Source organism: Hyla sarda, chromosome 3 (genome assembly GCF_029499605.1).
Source record: "Hyla sarda isolate aHylSar1 chromosome 3, aHylSar1.hap1, whole genome shotgun sequence".
Classification (NCBI taxonomy): Eukaryota; Metazoa; Chordata; class Amphibia; order Anura; family Hylidae; genus Hyla; species Hyla sarda.
In genome coordinates this window covers 198,780,105-198,805,400 of record NC_079191.1, presented here as the reverse complement: position 1 = coordinate 198,805,400, position 25,296 = coordinate 198,780,105, and the positions used below count along the sequence as shown (strand labels likewise).

The 25,296-nt window shown below is 44.4% G+C and overlaps 1 protein-coding gene across 6 annotated transcripts in view; it reads right to left on the bottom strand.

The window, feature by feature from the left end:
• COL19A1 (collagen type XIX alpha 1 chain) overlaps positions 1 to 25,296 on the bottom strand; it is a 1,011,804-nt gene that overhangs the window by 606,725 nt on the left and 379,783 nt on the right. For all 6 annotated transcript variants that reach the window (XM_056565831.1, XM_056565835.1, XM_056565834.1 and 3 more), the window contains exon 15: positions 8,797 to 8,832. In XM_056565831.1, the coding sequence (XP_056421806.1) occupies positions 8,797 to 8,832 (36 nt within the window). The remainder of the gene's footprint in view (positions 1 to 8,796; positions 8,833 to 25,296) is intronic.

The window sequence follows — 25,296 nt, the reverse complement described above, 5'->3', positions numbered from 1 at the left end:
CTCAAGGATGATACTCAATGCTTTCACATGAAAACTGATGCAAATAAAGTTACAAATGTTTGCACAACGCTTTCAATTTTTTTCTCTCAATTGCACAGGGGCATTGAAGGGGTGTTCCAGTGGCTCCAGAAAGTTAAATAGATTTTTAAATTACTTCTATTAAAAATCTTAATCCTTCCAGTACTTATCAGCTGCTGAAGTTGTTCTTTTCTGTCTGACAACAGAGCTCTCTGCTGACACCTCTCAGTCTGTCTCAGGAACTGTCCAAAGCAGGAGAGGTTTGCTATGGGGGTTTGCTCCTACTCTGGACAGTTCCTGAGACAGACAGAGGTGTCAGCAGAGAGCACTGTTGTCAGACAGAAAAGAACAACTCAACTTCAGCAGCTGATAAGTACAGGTAGGACTAAGATTTTTTTATAGAAGTTATTTACAAATCTGTTTAACTTTCTGTTTAACTTTATTTTTTATTTTTTACTGGAATACCCCTTTAAGAATGGATAATCTAACAGGGTTCTCAACCAGGGGTTACCATACTCCTAGGGGTACTCCAAAGGTTATGCGGGGGTACGGCAATGCGGTGACAAATACCGGTCATACATTGGCCAATATTTGTCAGCACAGAGGGGGATTGGAGGCCGTGAAAGCTCACTTTATCTTACTTTGTCCAAAGCTGCAGCTGCGGCCACATTACGTGAGCTGCAGTGGCTGTCGGGCCCGACGTGTGATGCCCCTGACGTTGCGCAGAAGTGCCGCAACAGCACAGAATGACGTCACCCATCAATGCGGCCCTCCGACTCCCGCCGAATGGAATAGACACAGGCCTGGTTAGCTTGTTAATTGTATGTATCTCATATATTGGCCCAGGGGGATCGGAGGGGGGAATAATGGCACAAGATGATTAAGATCGGGGGGGGAATGGTAAAAGGGGATTAAGATGGAGGGGGGTAATGGCAAAAGGGGAACAGAGGGAGGGGGGAATAATGGCACAAGGGGATTAATATGGAGGGGGGAGTAATCATTATCCCCCCCCCCTCCATCTTAATCCCCTTGTGCCATTATTTCCCCCTCTCTCTGATTCCCTTTTGCCATTATCCGATTATGACAAAAGGGAATCAGAGGAAGAGGGGAATAAAGGCACAATGGAGGAGGGGTGGGGATAATGGCACAAGGGGATTAAGTATCGCATTAGGAAGGTAAGCACAAGCCATTATGTAATTAAGTACTTTTAAGACTTATTTTGTCCGTGGGTACCCCTAGCACGTAAGTTCTGCCCGAACTTAAGCGCAAGGGGTACCTACGGACATACTTTCACCCTTTGAGGGTAAAGTCACGAAAAAGGTTGAGAACCACTGACCTAAATACCCTGGATATCCGGAACTGGATCACTGACCCAGGTGAGTTATACCTCTTTTTAGTCAGGTTCACCCACAGTATAACCCTGTGTATTAGGTTTAGGTCAGGTGAACAAGGTGTCAAATTCCCTTTAATAACGACCTATTCTGCACTATAAAGGTAAAAAAAAAAATTGGAGAGCTTTTTTAAGGGTGTACTATGATTTAACAAAACTCAATTTTTATTATTTACAGGTGCAATCTGTTCCCACATATCTTGTATGGGAAGTGTAAGGATGAAATTGGAGTTTACCGGTAAACCAGTAGAAATCAATATATTTCTAGCCTTATTTTTTATAACAACTTAAGCCAATGTATTTCCTATATACATTGCTTACACTCCAATAAACTTGTATTAACCCTTAGGTTTGGCCTTAATGATTCTACTATTCCTCAGGTGCTAAATTACTCAATAATTGAAGTGTCATTAATAATCATATAGTATTCTCACTTTTATTACATAGACCTGCAAAGGAAGCTGTTTCAAACAAGTTGTCAATTAATGAAATTGTTGCTGCACAAAAAAGAAAGCAAAGGAACGTAATAATATACAGTAACATAAGGAAGTGTAATCATGTTGGTTTCACCAAAAAAGATGCCTGAAAAAAAACGGTGAGAGACCGGTGAAACGTTGTACCACTTTTTGTTATGGGATGATAAACGACCATTTTGAACAAACTTGGAATGCTGCGGAACCTCTTTGCCTATATATATATATATATATATATATATATATATATATATATATAAATATATTAGATGAGTACCTGGTATTGCCCGGTTTTTTCTTCCTCATCCTTGTTGGGGAGGAAAATCAACAAAGGAGGAAGCTTTTGACTTCATATCCCATCCCCATATCTTAATGTCATATCCCAACCCCATATCCTGTCCACATACCCCGACCTCCTATCCAGTCCTCCTATCCCGTCCTCCTATCCCGTCCTTCTATCCAGACCTCCTATCCTGTCCTCCTATCCTGACCTCCTACCCAGTCCTCCTATCCCGACCTCCTATCCAGACCTTCTATCTCGTCCTCCTATCCCTTACTCCTATCCTATCCTCCTATCTCGACCTCCTATCCCATCCTCCTATCCCGACCTCCTATCCCGACCTCCTATCCCATCCTCCTATCCCAACCTCCTATCCCAACCTCCTATCCCGTACCATCCCATCCTCCTATCTTCATGTTTATGAACAGAAATGTAAATTAGATGTATATTGTATATCGATGTTGTAGATAGCAGAATTTTCTAACAGTACAACAAAGAGCATTAGAAGAGAGAAGAGCAGTTAGTGAAGGATACTTTTTTCCTCATGCATCATGATTCTGATTTCATAGTTATTTCTTTCCTTGCCTGCCTCAGTTATGTCCCATTGTGCAGTATTCTTTCCTCACCTGTCTTCCTAAACCAATATAAAGAATCAGATGCAGCGCATCTCTATAACAATAACTGAATAATGAGTAGTTTGATCTGTCCCTGTAGAGCAATTAAAACTCTGTGGCAGATCTGTGCATTGAGCCCAGGAAATCTTTGCCTTAATTAACTCCGGGACTGTCTGAAATGACTCTCATCAGGAATTCTGCGGACAGGGATTTTCAACAAGAGCTCACATTAAAGACTGCATGGATTCTCATAAGGAACTCAATAATTAAGGATACCAAAAAAAATGTAAAAAGTTAATAAAAACATTTCAGCAAAGGCAAAAATGCACTGTGTCTTAAAACAACAACAAAAAAGAATTTGCAGTAAAATCACAGATGTTGGGCACCAAGAAATAGGAAGTACCAATTGATGGATGGTACTAAACAGACAAAGGTCGAAAAACAGATGTATATGTGTCAGATGGGATTTTATGGTGTCACATCTGTTGCAGAAATTAACAATGATGTATTAAATTTAGAATTCACAGCCAACTGAAACCTAGAAAAAATGTAAAAATATAATTCACGTACATAAAAACAGCCATAATAATTGGAATTATGATAGCAAACATACTGACATTTTTAAAAAATGAGTCAATGTGTCCAAATATTTGAACTGATTGAAAATGTCAGTTTTCTGAATATATTATTAATTTGTGATGCAGGGGCAGTAGGAAAGAAATAAGTAAATATTTATTTATTTATTTTGCTTTTTTTCTATTAAAGATGAATAAACTGAACACACAGTATCCAAAGTCAGAACTTTGCTAAAAGATTAGTTCAGCTTAACCGGATGAATGATCATGTGACTTCAGGTTAGCCCATAATGCCTTGCAAACCACTCTTCCTGCCAATCAGGAAGCAGTTTAGTCACTCTAAAAGTCTATTCACACAGCCATTTCAGCAGGAGTTAGAAGAAAATCTCTTTGAGGGACTATAATTGGTGAACAACACAGAATATTTGGAGTAAAGGCCGCATTGCTCGTGATTCAGCAGAGAGCTCTGTGTTCCAAAAAGAAAATAATTTCCTCTATAGTTTTCACCAGCTAATAAGTACTGGAAGGATTGAGATTTTTTAATAGAAGTAAATTACAAATCTGTTTAACTTTCTGGCATCAGTTAATTAAAAAAAAAAAAGTTTTCCACCGGAGTACCCCTTTAACTGTGAGAGCAGTAAGACTATGGAACTCTCTTCCACAGGATGTTGTGATGTCTGACTCAATAAACAAGATCAAGGGGGGGGGCTGGATCTTTTTCTGAAAAAATATAATATTACGGGTATGGATACTAGATTCACAGGCATAGAACATTGATCCAGGGATTATTCTGATATATTCTGCCATATTGGAGTCGGGAAGGAATTTGTCTTGGGGCAATTGACATCAGCCTCATGGGGTTTTATTGCCTTTCTTTGGATCAACATAGTAGGGTCTTAGATTAAATGTTTTATCAACCGTACAAACTATGTTACTATGGTATAAACTGGAATTGCATATACAACAAAATATTGGGGTGCCGGACAGGAGATTGTATGGGGGGTGGGGGGGGGTTGTTATAAACTGCTATTGCATAAACAAAATCTCAGCGTGCCGGGCAGGAGCTTTTAAGGAGAGGGTCCCAGCAGTTGGATCCGCCACAATCAGCCACTTATCCCCTAGGGATAAGAACAAAAATAACAGAGTTCCCCTTTATGCTATGAGCATGATCTAGAGCTAACATATTCCCTTTAAAATTTGCAAATAATAAATTATAGGATCAAGATGGCAATGTGGCTGATTACCATGGATCAGCTCTCTAAAAACCCCAGTCATCAGTTGTTATGACACATAAGGATGCTTGCCATACACTTTCCATGCAGCAGAAAGGATCAGCCATATAACAGGTGGATGGACTGGCTCTGCATTCTGGCTAATAGAAAGGGATCCATATGATGGCAAGTAATTTTAGGAGATAAGCCCTTAACTTAATAAGAAATGCACAATGAGAAATGTCATCATATTTGCAAATAAATCCTTTCAAATGTGGCAAAAATTTCTTAAAGAGTACCTGTCATGATCTTATAAAATTTTATAATCCTCCCAGCTCACTGCCCCATCATAGTAAACTACCCCCTGCCTATATTTTTATTATTTTTTTGTTTTCTACCTTGATATTGCTCTGTATTTTTTGCTCAGTTTCAGACAGATTCACAGACTGGGAAGGGGCGTTCCCCAGCAGGCGTGACTTCATCTAAAGCCATACAAGGGAGAACTTCCTCCTTCACTCTGCTACACACAGCCCAGAACAGTACAGTGTATGATGAGCTTTGATTCGCTAAGGCTGCACCCCCCTCCCCCTTCAGCACTCAAGAGTGCATTTCCTGATTTTGGACTTCGGACAAAGTCTGTGTGCAAGAGATAGGGGGAATGTCCTCTGGCCAACTAGGGAGACACCTAATGGCATTTTTTTTTTTAACACAAATAAAACAGAAAAAGTTATTTTTTAACCCCTTAAGGACTCAGCCCATTTAGGCCTTAAGGACTCTGACAATTTTATTTTTATGTTTTCATTTTTTCCTCCTCGCCTTCAAAAATTCATAACAATTTTATATTTTCATCAACAGACTAGTATGAGGGCTTGTTTTTTGCACGACCAGAGGTCCGTTGTAATACCATCACTCACTTTACCATAAAATGTATGACTCAACCAAAAAATCACTATTTGTGTGGGGAAATTAAAAAGAAAACCGCAATTTTGCTAATTTTGGAAGGTTTAGTTTTTACACCGTACAACTTTTTAACAAAATTTGGACGTTTAAAATCCCCCTATTTTGAAGACCTATAACTTTTTCATTTTTCCGTATAAGCGGTGGTATGAGGGCTCATTGTTTGCACCGTGATCTGTACTTTTTATTGATACCATATTTGCTTATATAAAACTTTTAATACATTTTTTATCAATTTTTTTTTAAATAAAATGTTATAAAAAAGCAGCAATTTTGGACTTTTTTTTTTTACGTTTGCGCCGCTCACCATACAGTATCATTAACATTATATTTTAGTAGTTCGGATATTTATACACGCAGTGATACCAAATATTTATCTAAAAAATGTTTACACTTTTTGGGGATGAAATAGTGAAAATGGGACAATTTACATTTTTATTGGGGGAGCGGGTTTTTCCCTTTTTTTTTACTTTTAAAAAAAACTTTTCTAACTTTTATTTTTGCACTTTAATAGTCCCCATAGGGCATAGCACTGATCAGCGTTATCAGTCATCTTCTGCTCTTGTCTGCTCGATCGCAGACCAGAGCAGAAGAACCATGGAAGGCAGCGGAGGCAGGTGAGGGGACCTTCTGGATGATCGGATCGCCGTGGCAGCGCTGCAGGCGATCCGATCACCCATTTTTGTGACTGCAATGCTGCAGATGCCGTGATCTGTATTGATCACGGCATCTGAGGGGTTAATGGCGGATATCCGCGCAATCGCAGATGGCAATTACCGGCGGGTGCCTGGCTGCTATCACTTGCTGGGACCTGACGCTCATGATCCGAGCATCGCTCTGGAACTCGCGGTTATGTATACGATGTAAATGTACGTCCTAGTGTGTTAAGTACCCTCTCACCTAGACGTACATTTACGTCCTGCGTCGTTAAGGGGTTAAACAAAGTACAGTAAAAAGATTTTTTTTTATTTACCATAAGGAGTGCAATAGTAGAAATTTGTTTTAATGATAGTACCCATTTAAATGGGCAACAGTAAAACATATTATTCTCTGTGGCTGTTCTCCTTGTATCAATGGAGAGAATAGAGGAAGATTATTTTATGGCCCGCCTCTCAGCACAACCCTCTCAGCATCTCCCATTCAAAAAATAGAAAGTGAAGTATTTCTCACAGAAAAGGATTGCAGTAACAAATGTTTTGCTATATTCCCTTTGTGTGTATTTGAACTGAACCAAAAAGGGAGAAAAAAAAGCAAATTGGACATAATGTCACACCAAACTCCAAAAATGGGCTGGACAAAATTATTGGCACCCTTACCTTAATATTTGGTTGCATACCCTTTGGAAAAAATTACTGAAATCAGTCACTTCCTATAACCATCAATAAGCTTCTTACACCTCTCAGCCAGAATGTTGGACCACTCTTCCTTTGCAAACTGCTCCAGGTCTCTCTTATTGGAAGGGCACCTTTTCCTAACAACAATTTTAAGATCTCTCCACATGTGTTCAATTGGATTTAGATCTTGGCTCATTGCTGGCCACTTCAGAACTCTCCAGCGCTTTGTTACCATCCATTTCTGGGTGCCTTTTGAAATATGTTTGGGGTCATTGTCCTGCAGGAAGACCCAAGATCTGGGATGCAAACCCAGCTTTCTGACACTAGGCTGTACAGTGCGACCCAAAATCCGTTGGTAATACTCAGATTTCATGATGCCTTGCACACATTCAAGGCACCCAGTGCCAGAGACAGCAAAACAAAACATAATTGAACCTCCACCATATTTCATTGTAGGTACTGTATTCTTTTCTTTGAAGGCCTCATTCCATTTTCAGTACACAGTAGAATGATGTGCTTTACTCAAAAGCTCTATCTTGGTCTCATCAGGCCACAAAACATTTTCCCAGCAGGTTTGTGGCTTACTAAAGTTCATTTTGTCAAAATATAGTCTTGCTTTTTTATTTCTCTGTGTCAGAAGTGGGGTGCTTCTGGGTCTCCTGCCATAGCGTTTCATTTCATTTAAATGTCGACAGATAGTTTGCGCTGACACTGATGCTCCCTGAGCCTTCAGTACAGCTTGAATATCTTTGGAACTTGTTTGGGGCTGCTTATCCACCATCAGGACTATCCTGCTTTGACACCTTTCATAATTTTTTCTCTTCTGTCCATGCCCAGGGCGATTAGCCACAGTGCCATGGGTTGCAAACTTCTTGATAATGTTGGGTGCTGTTGACAAAGGTAAATCTAGATCTCTGGATAAATACTTGTAACATTGAGATTGTTGATATGTTTCCACAATTTTGGTTCTCAAGTCCTTAGACAGTTTTCTTATCCTCTTTCTGTTGTCCATTCTTAGTGTGGCACACACAGACACACAATGCAAAGACTACATGGACTTCTCTCCTTTTTATCTGCTTTCAGGTGGGATTTGTATATTGCCCACACCTGTTACTTGCCCCATGTGAGTTTAAAGGAGAAACAATTTTGTTTATCCACAACTTTGAAAGGGTGGCAAAAATTTTGTCCAGCCCATTTTTGGAGTTTGATGTGATATTATGTCCAATTTGCTTTTTTTCCTTCCTTTTTTGTTTATTTCCAATACACACAAATGGAATAAACATGTGTATAGCAAAACATGTGTTACTGCAATCCTTTTCTGCCAGAAATACTTCATTTTCTTAAACATTTTCAGGGGTGCCAACATTTACGGCCATGACTGTAACTGCCATGAAATGCAATCTGCAGGAAGTCATTACCACATGTGAATTCAATAAAAATGATCAAGGAAAAGAAAAACATTTGAAGGTGTATATGAGTAGTAAGCCTTATATAGGTGAAGCTGACCATACATGAGCAATATCAGATAGACATTCTCTGAACAACTTGGTGTTCATAATTGGTCTGTAAAGGCTGTTGTCTTGGATGGCAATTTCATGAGTTAAATGATGATTTGAACAAAATGACAGACAGATCTCTGCTGCCAACTTTTGCCCAGCATGAGCGTGTTTTTATAAACAATTTTAGTTAGCATGGTTTTTATTCAAATACATTTTCACATGCATGTTTTCTGTGTTTTTTTTTCGATGTCCTATAGAGAAGGCTATGGAAAAATGATAAAATGTCTGGCTTTAGCATTTGTTTTGTATAAAAAAACACTGTGTTTCTCCTAACAATGCTTTCTGTGATAGTAGATAAATGTTAATGGCAAAATGTCATGAAAGAAATCTCAATTTTCAGTTGGTTTTATATTTATGATAAACTTTAACAGATGTGTATACTTACAGGTGATGCTGCTGGTCCCGGTGGTCCAGTTTCACCCTAAGAAGTAAAGCACAACATATGGTATAATTTGTTATCATGTACTGGAATAAACACCATGGATAACACAAGGCTATGGGAAGCAGATGATCAGTTAAATATGCTTTAAATGAATTTACCAATAGTTTTTGGAAATTTCCTAAAGATGCTTTTGCCCCAGGACCACCATCGTTTTGGAATTCCCCATCAGAAATGCTGCGATGACATTGCATACATTGCAGAGTTCAGTGAATGGCTGCAGTATTCCATAGACAATGAACTTGACTCCATTACAGAACTTCTGTTAGGGACATCATAGTGAAGGTGGCATTGGGCTGGCTGCTATAGGGTGATTTTTTTTAATCAAAGGGAAAACCAATTCAAACCAGTTTCAGGTGCTGCACATCTCGTATCTTCACAGCATAGACAATTGCCTTCAGATGACCCCAAAGATAAAAGTCTAAGGGGGTCAGATCGGAAGACCTTGGGGGCTATTCAACTGGCCCACGATGACCAATCCACTTTCCAGGAAACTGTTCATCTAGGAATGCTCGGACCTGACACCCGTATGTGGTGGTGTACCATCTGCTGGAAAAACTCAGGGAACGTGTCAGCTTCAGTGCATGAAGAGGGAAACACATTATCATGTAGCAATTTCGCATATCCAGTGGCCTACATGATGATGTGTTTCCCTCTTTATGCACTGAAGCTGGCACGTTCACTGAGTTTTTCCAGCAAGATGGTGCACCCCACATTATGGGTGTCAGGTCCGAGCATTCCTAGATGAACAGTTTCCTGAAAAGTGGATTGGTCCTTGTGGGCCTGTTGAATGGCCCCCAAGGTCTCCCGATCTGACCTCCTTAGACTTTTATCTTTGGGGTCATCTGAAGGCTATTGTCTATGCTGTGAAGATACGAGATGTGCAGCACCTGAAACTATGGATACTGGAAGCCTGCGCTAGCATTTCTGCTTGTAAATAACTCATAAAAGAATAAAGTTACGTTAGAAACAAATATTGTTTTTCTTGTGAAATTCCCAATAAGTTTGATGTGTCACATGACCCTCTTCCTATTGCAAAATCAAAAGTTGGATTCAAAATGTCCGACTTTAAAATGGCCGCCATGGTCACCAGCCATCTTGAAAAGTTCCCCCCCTCACATATACTAATGTGCCACAAACTGGAATTTAATATCACCAACCATTCCCATTTTATTAAGGTGTATCCATATAAATGGCCCACCCTGTATATTACATTTATTGTGCTTTTGTGTACTTTCTTTAATGGTTCTCAGAAGCCAACATTAAATGAAATATTCAGTTTTTGTTTTGATATTATGCCAGCAATTTTGTTTAAATTTGCTAAAACAACATACCAATGGAATTCAGTGTTTGAATTATTTATGCAATATACTGTACATATCCTCCAGAAGGAAATTAACTTGCTCCTCACTGCCACCTATTGAAGGATGCATTCCTTCAAATCAATATTTGACCCATAAAGTGCCTTTAAACATAACTAAGGATTATGTATAACTAGAATAATTCCCTTAAAGGGGTATGCCGGTGAAAACCTTTTTTCTTTCAAATCAACTGATGGCAGAAAGTTAACCCCTCAACGACGCAGGATGTATATTTACGTCCTGCGCCGGCTCCCGCGATATGAAGCGGGATCGGGCCGCGATCCTGCATCATATCGCGTCGGTCCCGGTGCTCATCAACGGCCGGGACTCGCGGCTAATACCACACATCGCCGATCGCGGCGATGTGTGGTATTAACCCTTTAGAAGCGACGGTCAAAGCTGACCGCCACTTCTAAAGTGAAACTGAAAGTGACCCGGCTGCTCAGTCGGGCTGTTTGGGACCGCCGTGGTGAAATCGCGGCATCCCGAACAGCTGACCGGACACCGGGAGGGCCCTTACCTGCCTCCTCGGTGTCCGATCGACGAATGACTACTCCGTGCCTGAGATCCAGGCAGGAGCAGTCAAGCGCCGATAATGCTGATCACAGGCGTGTTAATACACGCCAGTGATCAGCATAGGAGATCAGTGTGTGCAGTGTTATAGGTCCCTATGGGACCTATAACACTGCAAAAGAAATGTAAAAAAAAAGTGTTAATAAAGGTCATTTAACCCCTTCCCTAATAAAAGTTTGAATCACCCCCCTTTTCCCATAAAAAAAATAAAACAGTGTAAAAAAATAAAAATAAACATATGTGGTATCGCTGCGTGCGTAAATGTCCAAACTATAAAAATATATAATTAATTAAACCGCACGGTCAATGGCGTACGCGCAAAAAAATTCCAAAGTCCAAAAAAGCGTATTTTGGTCACTTTTTATACCATTAAAAAAATGAATAAAAAGTGATAAAAAAGTCCGATCAAAACAAAAATCATACCAATAAAAACTTCAGATCACGGCACAAAAAATGAGTCCTCATATCGCCCTGTATGTGGAAAAATAAAAAAGTTATAGGGGTCAGAAGATTATTTTTAAACACATACATTTTCCTGCATGTAGTTATGATTTTTTCCAGAATTTCGACAAAATCAAACCTATATAAGTAGGGTATCATTTTAACCGTATGGACCTACAGAATAATGATAAGGTGTAATTTTTACCGAAATATGCACTGCGTAGAAACGGAAGCCCCCAAAAGTTACAAAATGGCGTTTGTTTTTCGATTTTGTCGCACAATGATTTTTTTTTCCGTTTCGCCGTGCATTTTTGGGTAAAATGACTAATGTCACTGCAAAGTAGAATTGGCGACTCAAAAAACAAGCCATAATATGGATTTTTAGGTGGAAAATTGAAAGGGTTATGATTTTTAAAAGGTAAGGAGGAAAAAACGAAGGTGCAAAAACGGTCCTTAAGGGGTTAAACATATTTGTAAATTACTTCTATTAAAAAATCTTAATCCTTCCTGTACTTATTAGCTGCTGAATACTACAGAGGAAATTATTTTCTTTTTGGAACACAGAGCTCTCTGCTGACGTTATTATAATAATAATAATAATGCTTTATTTATTGTTGTCCTTAGTGGGATTTGAACCCAAGTCCCCAGCACTGCAAGGCAGCAGTGCTAACCACTGAGCCACCATGCTGCCCTTAGCATACATGGTTGCTTAAATGGACAGAGATGTCAGCAGAGAGCACTGTGCTCGTAATGTCATCAGTGTTCCAAAAAGAAAGGAATTTCCTCTGTAGCATTCAGCAGCTAATAAGTACTGGAAGGATTAAGATTTTTTAATAGAAGTAATTTACAAATTTGTTTAACTTTCTGACACCAGTTGATTTAAAAGAAAAAAGGTTTTCACCAGAGTACCCCTTTAAGGAAGAGATACCAATTTGTAGACAGCTGTTTCTGACCCTTGCCCTTTGTCTCTATAGAGCAGAGTGTTGAGTGTCTGTACAAGAAACCATTAATGGGACTGAGTAGGTAAGTAGCTCTCCTCCAGAAGGAAAAGATCTTGCACCTCATTGCTACCTGTTGGACATCATCCTGCTCTGTGGTGATGGACAAATAAACTTTTAAGGGAGAATTCTCCTATAGGTGGCAGGGAGGAGTCAATTACTTTAACTCCTTGGGGACAGAGCCCATTATAACCCTATGGACAGGAGAATTTTTTGCAATTCTGACCACTGTCACTTTAAGCATTAATAACTCTGGGATGCTTTTAATTTTCATTCTGATTCCGAGATTGTTTTTTCGTAACATATTCTACTTAATGTTAATGGTAAATTTTCATCGATACTTGCATAATTTCTTGGTGAAAAATTCCAAAATTTGATGAAAAAATAGAAAATGTAGCATTTTTCTAACTTTGAAGCTCTCTGCTTGTAAGGAAAACAGACATTCCAAATAAAGTATATACTGATTCACAAATACAACATGTCTACTTTATGTTTGCATCATAAAGTTGACATGTTTTTACTTTTGGAAGACATCAGAGGGCTTCATAGTTCAGAAGCAATTTTCCAATTTTTCACAAAATTATCAAAATCGGAATTTTTCAGGGACCAGTTAAGTTTTGAAGAGGATTTGAAGGGCCTTCATATTAGAAATACCCCATAAATTACCCCATTATAAAAACTGCACCCCTCAAAGTATTCAAAACGACATTCAGAAAGTTTGTTAACCCTTTAGATGTTTCACAGGAATAGCAGCAAAGTGAAGGAGAAAATTCTAAATCTTGATTTTTTACACTCGCATGTTCTTGTAGACCCAGTTTTTGAAATTTTACAAGGGGTAATAGGAGAAAAAGCCCCCAAAATTTGTAACCCAATTTCTCTCGAGTAAGGAAATACCTCATATGTGTATGTCAAGTGTTCGGCGGGCGCAGTAGAGGGCTCAGAAGGGAAGGAGCGACAATGGGATTTTGGAGAGTAAATTTTGCTGAAATGGTTTTTGGGGGCATGTCACAATTAGGAAGCCCCTATGGTGCCAGAACAGCAAAAAAAAAAAACACATGACATACTATTTTGGAAACTACACCCCTCAAGGCACGTAACAAGTGGTCCACTGAGCCTTTACACCCCACAGGTGATTGACAACTTTTCGTTTAATTCGGATGTGTAAAAAAATTTCACTAAAGTGCAGTTTTTGCCCAAATTTACCATTTCTACAAAGGATAATGGGAGAAAAATCCCCCGAAAATTTGTAACGCAATTTCTCCCGAGTACGGAGATACCCCATATGTGGCCCAAAACTGTTGCCTTGAAATACGACAGGGCTCTGAAGTGAGAGAGCACCATGCGCATTTGAGGCCTAAATTAGGAATTTGCAATAGGGGTGGACCCGGTTACAAGGATGGGGCTTGTCTCCACCAAAACCCTACAGCAGTGTTTCCCAAACCGGGTGCCTCCAGTTGTTGCAAGACTCCCAGCCTGCCAAGACAGTCTATGGCTGTCCGGCAACACTGGGAGTTGTGGTTTTGCAACAGCTGGAGGCGCCGTTTAGGAAACACTGCCGTATGAGATGTTTTTCATTTTTATTGGGGGGCGGGGGGGGGGTGACGTGTAAGGGGGTGTATGTGTAATGCTTTACTTTTTATTATTTGTTAGTGTAGTGTTTTTAGGGTACATTCACACAGGCGGGGGTTCACAGTAAGTTTCCATGAAGGAAACCCACTGTAAACCTGCCTATGTGAATGCACCCTGCACATTCACATGGGGGGGCGCCCCAAATCTTCAGCTGTGGCAAAATGACAACTCCCAGAATGCACTGACAGACTCCATACATGCTGGAAGTTATAGTTTTACAACAGCTGTAGGCACACTGGTGGGGAACCACTCAGTTAGAAAACAGACTCTAGCTCAGTGATTCCAACCCATGTGCCTCCAGCTGTTGCAAGAATACAACTCCCAGCATGTACGGTCTGTCAGTGCATTCTGGGAGTTGTAGTTTTGCAACAGCTGGAGGCACACGGGTTGGAATCACTGAGTTAGGAAACAGACTCTAGCTCAGTGTTTCCCAACCAGTGTGCCTACACCTGTTGCAAAACAACAATTCCCAGCACGGCCAGACAGTCAGGGATGCTGGGCATGTAGTTCTGCAATATCTGGCCCTTCAGATTTTGCAGAACTATAACTCCCAGCATGCCTGGACAGTCTGGGCATGCTAGGAGTTGTAGTTATGCAACAACTGGGGAAGAACAGTTTGGAGACCGCTAAGTAGTGGCCTCCAAACTGTTGCCCTCCAGACAACTCCAAGCATGCACAGACTGTCCAGGCATTCTGGGAGTTGTAGTTCTGCAACGTCTGAAGGGCCAGATATTGCAGAACATGCCCAGCATCCCTGACTGTCTGGCCATGCTGGGAATTGTAGTTTTGCAACATCTGGAGGGCTACAGTTTGGAGACCACCATATAGTGGTCTCCAAACTGTGCCACTTCAGATGTTGCAAAACTACAACTCCCAGCATGCCCAGACAGTCAGTGCATGCTGAAAGTTGTAGTTTTGCAACATCTGGAGGACCTCAGTTTAGAGACCACTACACAGTGGTCTCCAAACTGTGACCCTCCAGATGTTGCAAAACTCCAACTCCCAGCATGCCCAGAGAGCCCAGAGTTGTAGTTTTGAAGCTTTTAGAAGGCCACAGTGAAGATCACTTATGGCCATCTTTACTGCAGCCTTCTCCGCTGCACTTTCCGGCCGCCGCTTCTCCTGCTGCAGCCGCTGCATCGGGATGCCGCCTCCGCCGCCTCCGCCGCCTCCGATGGTCCAGGTAAGCCGGACCATGCTCCCTCCTTGCTGCCCGAGTTCCCCCAGCTCTGCACCGACTTCGATCGGTGGGCAGAGCGGGGGGAAATGAACTCTAAACTGCCACCTCGCTCCTATCCTTTAGGCTGGTCGGAGCTGTCTCTGAAAGCTCCGATAATGCTTATATTTTGGGAGATCGGGTCACCAGTGACCCGATTTGCCCCGATCGCGGCAAATCGCAGGTCTGAATTGACCTGCAATTTGCAGCGATCGCCGACATGGGGGGATCTCAGGACCCCCTAGGCATTGCCACAGGATGCCTGCTGATAGATATCAGCAGTCATCCCGGTCCGATCACCACCCGGCGAGATGCGGTGATCGGAAATACGGAGGGCGTATGGATACGCCCTCCATCCTTAAGTGACGAGACGCGAGGGCGTATGCATACGCCCTTCGTCCCCAAGGAGTTAAGACTTTTTCCCATGAAGCATTGCACGGCTTGCACGGCACGCCATGCACCAAGTGGCTTATTTATCCCCTCATTTTCATTGTTTTATAATTTGACTGAATATGTGTTTAACTAATTGTATGATTTACTGCGACTGAACATTGCTTATTCATATTTTTGCCATTTTGACATGTTTATTAGACAATTGACACTATCTGTATACTGTTACAATACCATTTTCGATTATTTAGATGATTGGATGAGTAGTATTGTTGTTACTGTATGTACTGAATTATCATCCAGTATAACAATAATAATAGTAATAATTATTCACAGAGTTGTCTTAGGGTCATTGTTGACTGGAAGGTTAACTTAGGTTCAGAGCACTGTGGATCAGGTTTTCCTTAGGACTATCTCTATATTTTTTTACATTTAAATTTCCATCAACCCTGACCAGCTTTCCTGTCCCAGTCACTGAAACTACCCCTACAGCATGATGTTGCCACCATCATGCTTCACTGTAGGGATGATATTGGGCAGGTGATGAGCAGTGTGTAATGCCGAGTGCCCCGGGTCCAACTCCTCCCCCGGGGCACTTGCGTCATCCTGTTCATCCTTGCAGTGCCCCGGTCAGACTCGCTGACCGGGAGCGCTGCTCTGTGTCCCCCGGCGGGAATGCGATCCGCGCGGCGGGACGTGCCTGCCTGCGGGTCGCATCCCGATCATCTCACCTGCCCCGTCCTCCGGCTCAGTCCCGGCACGCGCGGCCCCGCTCTCTAGGGCGCGCGCGTGCCGGGTTATTTCAGATTTAAAGGGCCAGTGCACCATTAATTGGCGCCTGGCCCAATCAGTTTCTAATCACTCCCTACACATAAAAACCCACTTCCCCTTCCTGTCCTTGCCAGATCTTGCTGCCTTAGTGCCAGTGAAAGCGTTCCCATGTGCCTATTGCCTGTGTATCCAGACCCTTTGCCGTTGCCCCTGACTACGAACCGTTGCTGCCTGCCCAGACCTTCTGCTATGTCTGACCTTGCCTTTGCCTAGTCCTTGGGTACCGCGCCTGTCTCAGCAGTCAGTGAGGTTGAGTCGCTATCGGGTGGAACGACCTGGGGGTTACCTGCCGCAACAAGTCCATCCCGCTTTGCTGCGGGCTCTGGTGAATACCAGTAACTCCTTAGACTCCGTTCGCTTGGTACGACCCACGCCATCGCCTCACTGACATAGAGAATCCACTCCCGTGTTCTTCCCGCTACCAACCCGGATCCTGACAGTAGATCCGGCCATGGATCCCGCTGAGTTGCCACTGCCGAGTCTTGCTGATCTCACTACCATTGTTGCCCAGCAGTCCCAGCAGATCGCCCAACAAGGACAACAGCTGACGCAGTTGACCGCCATGCTCCAGCAGCTTCTGCCAGCCCAGCGTCAACCATATCCTCTGCCAGCTCCAGCTTCTCCTCCACTCCGAGTTGCTGCAACTACCTCTAGAGTCCGCTTGTCTCTTCCAGAGAAATTTGATGGGGACTCTAAGATGTGCCGGGGATTCCTGTCCCAATGTTCCCTGCACCTTGAAATGATATCGGACCAGTTCCCCACAGAACAGTCGATGGTGGCTTTCCTGGTCAGTTTATTATCTGGAAAGGCCTTGTCCTGGGCCACACCGCTGTGGGACCGCAACGATCCTGCCACTGCTTTGGTCCTTCTTCTCCGAAGTCCGCAGCATCTTCGAGGAGCCAGCCCGGGCTTCCTCGGCAGAGACGGCTCTTCTGAATCTGGTCCAAGGGAACTCTTCAGTGGGCGAATATGCTATCCAGTTCCGCACCCTCGCCTCTGAGCTTGCTTGGAACAATGAGGCCCTATGCGCGACCTTCAAGAAAGGTTTATCCAGCCACATCAAAGATGTTGTGGCTGCATGAGAAATTCCTGCTTCCTTGCCTGAACTTATCCAGTTGGCCACCCGCATTGATATGCGTTTCTCGGAAAGACGTCAGGAGCTCCGCCAAGAAAAGGATCTTGTTCGCACCAGGCGGTTTCCTCGCTTGGGACCTCTCTTCCAGAGTCCTCTGCATCTACCCCTGTGCCTCCCGCCGAGGAGGCTATGCAAGTGGATTGGTCTCGCCTGACCCAAGAAGAGAGGACTTGCCGCAGAAATGGAAATCTGTGCTTGTACTGTGCCAGTATTGAACATTTCCTTAAAGACTGCCCTATTCACCCTCCGCGTCAGGGAAACGCACGCACCTAATTAACGTGGGAGAGGCGTTACTAGGTGTGAATTCCACCTCTCCACGCCTGACTATTCCAGTGCGGATTTCTCCGTCCGCTAACTCCTCCTTTTCTGCGGTGGCCTTCCTTGACTCTGGTTCTGCAGGAAACTTTATTGAAGCCTCTTTCATCAACAGATTTAACATTCCAGCTACCCGTCTCATCAAACCCTTCTTCATCTCATCTGTAAACGGAGATAATCTGGACTGCACCGTGCGTTACCGCACTGAACCCTTGCTCATGACCGTTGGAGTACTCCATCAAGAAAAAATTTAATTCTTTGTTTTGCCGAATTGCACCTCGGACATTCTGCTTGGCTTGCCCTGGCTCCAGCGTCACACTCCTACCCTTTACTGGACCACTGGGGACATTAAGTCCTGGGGCACTTCCTGCCACAAACGTTGCCTTAAGTCAGTACCAGTCAGCCAAGTCCCCATCGCTACTCCATTGCTTGGCTTACCTAAGGCCTACCAGGACTTTGCTGACATCTTTAGTAAAAAACAAGCGGAGGTCTTGCCACCACATAGACCCTACGACTGTCCTATTGACTTGCTCCCTGGTACCACACCGCCCCGTGGCAGAATTTATCCTCTCTCCGCTCGAGAAACCAAGGTCATGTCTGAATACATTCAGGAAAATCTTAAGAGAGATTTCATTAGCAAGTCTTCTTCACCAGCCGGAGCGGGGTTCTTCTTCGTTGCTAAGAAGGATGGTTCACTACGCCCCTGCATAGACTATCGTGGTCTCAATAAAATTACTGTAAAGAACCGCTACCCTCTGCCTCTCATCTCTGAGCTGTTTGATCGTCTGCACGGAGCAAACATTTTTACAAAACTTGACCTCAGGGGTGCCTATAACCTCTTCAGAATTTGTGAGGGAGATGAGTGGAAAACCGCTTTTAACACCCGTGATGGCCACTTCAAATGTCTCGTCATGCCATTTGGACTTTGCAATGCCCCTGCAGTTTTTCCAGATTTTGTCAACTAAATCTTTCCGGACTTACTGTATACCTGCGTAGTTGTCTACCTTGAGGACATCCTAATTTTTTCCACCAACCTTGAGGAACGCCGGCTCCATGTCCGTCAAGTGCTCCAGTGCCTTCGTGAAAACCATCTTTACGCCAAATTAGAAAAATGCCTTTTTGAACGCAGTTGTCTTCCTTTTATGGGATACCTGGTCTCTGGACAGGGTCTTCAAATGGATCCTGATAAGCTATCTGCGGTAATGGATTGGCCACGTCCCACTGGCCTGCGAGCCATCCAAAGATTTTTCGGATTTGCTAATTATTATGGTCAATTCATTCCCCACTTCTCCACCATCGTTGCTCCTATTGTAGCACTGACTAAGAAAAATGCTAATCCGTAATCCTGGCCGCCAAAGGCAGAGGAAGCCTTTAACCATCTCAAAGCTGCCTTCTCCTCTGCTCCAGTCTTGTCCAGACCTGATCCTCTGAAGCCTTTTTTCCTCGAGGTTGACGCCTCCTCATTTGGAGCCGGAGCTGTTCTCCTTCAAAGAACTGCTAAAGGAAAAAACTTCACTTTCGGCTTTTTCTCTAAAACTTTTTCGCCTCCTGAAAAAAACTATTCTATAGGAGACCGTGAACTGTTGGCCATCAAGTTGGAACACGAAGAGTGGAGACATCTTCTGGAAGGGTCCCTTCATCCTATCACCATCTACACTGACCATAAAAATCTGTCCTATCTCCAGTCCGCCAAGCTTTTAAATCCTCGCCAGGCCAGGTGGTGATTGTTCTTTGCCCGCTTCAACTTTCAAATTCATTTTTGTCCTGCAGACAAGAATATCAGGGCAGATGCCTTATCTCGTTCCAACGATGCCTCCGAAGCCGAGACCCTTCCTCAGCACATCATACCTCCTGAGTGCCTGATCTCTTCTGCTCCTGCTATTCTGGTGCCAGTTCATCCAGGAAAAACGTATGTTCCTCTACGTCTTCGCCTCCAGACTCTCAAATGGGGTCATTCGTCCCATCTGGCTGGTCACGCCGGAATTAAAAAATCCATACAGTGGATTTCCAGACACTACTGGTGGTCTTCCATGGAAAAAGATTTGACTGACTTTGTACGGGCCTGTACAGTACGTGCACGTGATAAAACTCCATGCCTGAAGCCTGCGGGTCTTCTCCACCCCCTGCCGGTGCCTGAACAGCCTTGGTCCCACATAGCCATGGACTTCATCATGGACCTTCCTTCATCTCATGGCAACACCGTCATTTGGGTGGTCGTAGATCGTTTTTCAAAAATGGCTCACTTCTTCCCGCTTCCTGGCCTTCCTTCTGCGCCACAGTTGGCGAAGCAATTTTTTCTGCACATTTTTCTTCTCCACGGGCTTCCCACGCATATTGTCTCGGATAGAGGCATTAAATTTATCTCAAAATTTTGGAGAGCACTCTGCACTCAGTTAAAGATCAAATTGAAGTTCTCGTCCGCCTATCATCCACAATCCAATGGACAAGTGGAGAGAGTGAACCAAATTCTTGGTGACTATCTGCGACATTTTGTCTCCTCCCGCCAAGATGATTGGGTTGACCTGCTGCCCTGGGCTGAATTCTCATACAATTTCAAGAATTCTGAGTCTTCTGCTAAATCTCCATTCTTTGTAGTCTACGGCCGTCATCCGCAGCCCCCCCCCCCCCCACTCCCCATTCCCACTTCATCTGGAGTTCCTGCTGTAGATGAATTAACTCAGGACTTCTCATCTATCTGGAGGGAGACTCAAAAGTCGCTCTCACTGGCCTTGTCTCGCATGAAGAGACATGCGGATAAGAAGAGAAGAACTCCTCCTGTCTTTGCCCCTGGTGACAAAGTATGGCTCTCTGCCAAATACATTCGGTTCCGGGTCCCTAGCTACAAGCTGGGTTCTCCTTACCTCGGGCCTTTTAAGATCAAGAATCAAATCAATTCAATTTCCTACAAGCTCCATCTTCCTTCTTCTCTTCGCATTCCTAACTCTTTCCATGTTTCTCTTCTCAAACCTCTCGTACTTAACTGCTTTTCTCCCAAGGTCACTGTTCCTTGTTACGCCGAGCGCTCCGGGTCCCCGCTCCTCCCCGGAGCGCTCGCAGCATCCTCTCATTCGCAGCACCCCGGTCAGACCTGCTGACCGGGTGCGCTGCAATATCACTCCCATGGAATGGAAGACTGCATTTAACACCAGAGATGGACACTTTGAGTATCTGGTCATGCCCTTTGGCCTGTGCAACGCCCCTGCCGTCTTCCAAGACTTTGTTAATGAAATTTTTGTGTTGTGGTTTATCTGGACGATATTCTGATTTTTTCTGCCAACTTAGAAGAACACCGCCAGCATGTCCGCATGGTTCTTCAGAGACTTCGGGACAATCAACTTTATGCCAAAATGGAGAAATGTCTCTTTGAATGTCAATCTCTTCCTTTCCTAGGATACTTGGTCTCTGGCCAGGGACTACAAATGGACCCAGATAAACTTTCTGCCGTCTTAGATTGGCCACGCCCCTCCGGACTCCACACTTCTCCACTATTGTGGCCCCTATCGTGGCTTTAACCAAGAAAAATGCCAATCCTAAGTCCTGGTCTCCCCAAGCGGAAGACGCATTTAAACATCTCAAGTCTGCTTTTCTTCTGCTCCCGTGCTCTCCAGACCTGACCCATCTAAACCCTTTCTATTGGAGGTAGATGCCTCCTCTGTGGGAGCTTGAGCTGTCCTTCTACAAAAAAATTCTTCCGGGCATGCTGTTACTTGTGGTTTTTTTTCTAGGACCTTCTCTCCGGCGGAGAGAAACTACTCCATTGGTGATCGAGAACTACTGGCCATTAAATTGGCGCTTGAGGAATGGAGGCACCTGCTGGAGGGATCAAAATTTCCAGTTATCATATAAACTGATCACAAGAATCTCTCCTATCTCCAGTCTGCCCAATGACTGAACCCTCGCCAGGCTAGGAGGTCGTTGTTCTTTGCCCGTTTTAACTTTGAAATCCATTTTCGCCCTGCTGACAAGTAGTGTTGCTCGCGAATATTCGCAATTCGAATATTATTCGCGAATATCGCATATTCGCGAATTCGCGAATTTCGCGAATATAGCGCTATATATTCGTAATTACGAATATTCGTTTTTTTTTTTTTTTCTTTTATTTTTTTCTTCACAGTACACATCACAGTGATCATCCCTCTCTGCTTCCAACTTCCGTGGTGTAAAGAAGGCTGTAATACTACTGTGTGAGACTGGCGTGCACAAATTCGCATATGCGAAAATTAGCATATGCTAATTTTCGCATATGCGAATTTTCACGAATGTTACTTTTGTATATGCAAATTTTCACATATGTTAATTTTCGCATACGCGAATTATCGCATATGCGAAAATAGAACGAAAATATAACGAATATGCGAATATTCGCGAATATATGACGAATATTCGTCCATATATTCGCGAATATTCGCGAATTCGAATATAGCCTATGCCGCTCAACACTACTGACAAGAACATTAGGGCCGATGCCCTCTCTCTTTCTTCTGATGCCTCTGAAGTAGAGGTCTCTCCGCAACACATCATTCCTCCGGACTGTCTGATCTCCACTTCTCCAGCTTCCATCAGGCAAACTCCTCCAGGGAAGACCTTCGTTTCTCCACGCCAGCGTCTCGGGATTCTCAAATGGGGACACTCCTCCCACCTCGCAGGCCATGCGGGCATCAAAAAATCCTTGCAACTCATCTCTCGATTTTATTGGTGGCCGACTCTGGAGACTGATGTTGTTGATTTCGTGCGGGCCTGTACTGTCTGTGCCCGGGATAAGACTCCTCGCCAGAAGCCTGCTGGTCTTCTTCATCCTCTGCCTGTTCCTGAACAGCCTTGGTCACAGATTGGTATGGACTTTATTACGGACTTGCCCTCATCCCGTGGCAACACAGTTGTTTGGGTGGTCGTTGATCGATTTTCCAAGATGGCACATTTTATTCCTCTTCCTGGTCTTCCTTCAGCGCCTCAGTTGGCAAAGCAATTTTTTGTACACATTTTTCGCCTTCACGGTTTGCCCACGCATATCGTCTCGGATAGAGGCGTCCAATTTGTGTCTAAATTCTGGAGGGCCCTCTGTAAACAGCTCAAGATCAAATTAAACTTCTCTTCTTCTTATCATCCCCAATCCAATGGGCAAGTAGAAAGAATTAATCAGGTCCTGGGTGACTATTTACGGCATTTTGTTTCCTCCCGCCAGGATGACCGGGGCGGATCTTCTACCATGGGCCGAATTCTCATACAACTTCAGAGTCTCCGAATCTTCTGCTAAATCCCCATTTTTCGTGGTGTACGGCCGTCACCCTCTTCCTCCCCTCCCTACTCCCTTGCCCTCTGGTTTGCCCGCTGTGGATGAAGTGACTCGTGATCTTTCCACCATATGGAAAGAAACCCAAAATTCTCTTTTACAGGCTTCATCCCGGATGAAAAGATTTGCTGATAAAAAAAAGAAGAACTCCCCCCATTTTTGCTCCCGGAGACAAGGTATGGCTCTCCGCTAAATATGTCCGCTTTCGTGTCCCCAGTTACAAACTGGGACCACGCTATCTTGGTCCTTTCAAAATCTTGTGCCAGATTAACCCTGTCTCTTACAAACTCCTTCTTCCTCCTTCTCTCCGTATTTCCAATGCCTTCCATGTCTCTCTCCTTAAACCACTCATCATTAACCGCTTCTCTCCCAAAGTTGTTTCTCCCACTCCTGTTTCCGGTTCATCTGACGTCTTCTCCGTGAAGGAGATTCTGGCCTCCAAGACTGTCAGAGGTAAAAGATTTTTTTTAGTGGATTGGGAAAACTGTGGCCCAGAGGAGAGATCCTGGGAACCTGAGGACAACATCCTAGACAAAAGTCTTATCCTCAGGTTCTCAGGCCCCAAGAAGAGGGGGAGACCCAAGGGGGGGGGTACTGTTACGCCGAGCGCTCCGGGTCCCCGCTCCTCCCCGGAGCGCTCGCAGCATCCTCTCATTCGCAGCGCCCCGGTCAGACCTGCTGACCGGGTGCGCTGCAATATCCCTCTCAGCCGGGATGCGATTCGCGATGCTCCCGTACCTGACCCGTTCCCCGTCTGTCTTGTCCCGGCGCGCGCGGTCCCGCTCCTTAGGGCGCGCGCGCGCGCCGGGTCTCTACAATTTAAAGGGCCACTGCGCCACTGATTGGCGCAGCAGGCTTAATCAGTATGTTCATCTGTGCACTCCCTACTTATACCTCACTTCCCCTGCACTCCCTCGCCGGATCTTGTTGCCATTGTGCCAGTGAAAGCGTTCCCTTGTGTGTTCCTAGCCTGTGTTCCAGACCTCCTGCCGTTGCCCCTGACTACGATCCTTGCTGCCTGCCCTGACCTTCTGCTACGTTCGACCTTGCTCTTGTCTACTCCCTTGTACCGCGCTTATCTTCAGCAGTCAGAGACGTTGAGCCGTTGCTGGTGGATACGACCTGGTTGCTACCGCCGCTGCAAGACCATCCCGCTTTGCGGCGGGCTCTGGTGAATACCAGTAGCAACTTAGAACCGGTCCACCAACACGGTCCACGCCAATCCCTCTCTGGCACAGAGGATCCACCTCCAGCCAGCCGAATCGTGACATTCCTGCTCCTGTTTCTGGCTCCTCTGATGTCTTCTCTGTCAAGGAGATCCTCGCCTCCAAGGTTGTTCGAGGTAAAACATTTTTTTTAATTGATTGGGAGAATTGTGGCCCTGAAGAGAGGTCCTGGGAGCTTATCCACAAATTTTTTGGTTTCAAAAAGAGGGGGAGACCTGGGGGGGCGGGGGGTACTGTAACGCCGAGTGATCCGGGTCCGGCTGCTCCCCCGGAGCGCTCGCGGCATCCTATTCATCCTTGCAGCGCCCAGGTCAGACTCGCTGACCGGGAGCGCTGCTCTGTGTCCCTCAGCGGGGATGTGATCCACGTGGCAGGATGTGCCTGCCCACAGGTCGCATCCCGATCATCTCACCTGCCCCGTTCTCCGGCTCAGTCCCGGCGCGCGTGGCCCCGCTCTCTAGGACGTGCGCGCCGGATCTTTCAGATTTAAAGGGCCAGTGCACCATTAATTATTGCCTGGCCCAATCAGTTCCTAATCACTCCCTACACATAAAAACCCACTTCCCCTTCCTGTCCTTGACGGATCTTGTTGCCTTAGTGCCAGTGAAAGCGTTCCCATGTGCCTATTGCCTGTGTATCCAGACCCTTTGCCGTTGCCCCTGACTACGAACCGTTGCTGCCTGCCCAGACTTTCTGCTACATCCGACCTTGCCTTTGCCTAGACCTTGGGTACTGCGCCTGTCTCAGCAGTCAGTGAGGTTGAGTCGCTATCAGGTGGAACGACCTGGTGGTTACCTGCTGCAGCAAGTCCATCCCGCTTTTCGGCGGGCTCTGGTGAATACCAGTAACCCCTTAGATTCTGTTCGCCTGGTATGACCCATACCCTCGCCTCACTGACACAGAGGATCCACTCCCGTGTTCTTCCCGCTACCAACCCGGATCCTGACACAGTTCCTTCATTCTTCTAGACACTGATAAAACTTTTTGTCCTCAGTTTTTTCAGACTATAGAATCTTGTTTCTCATGGTTTGAGAGTCCTTT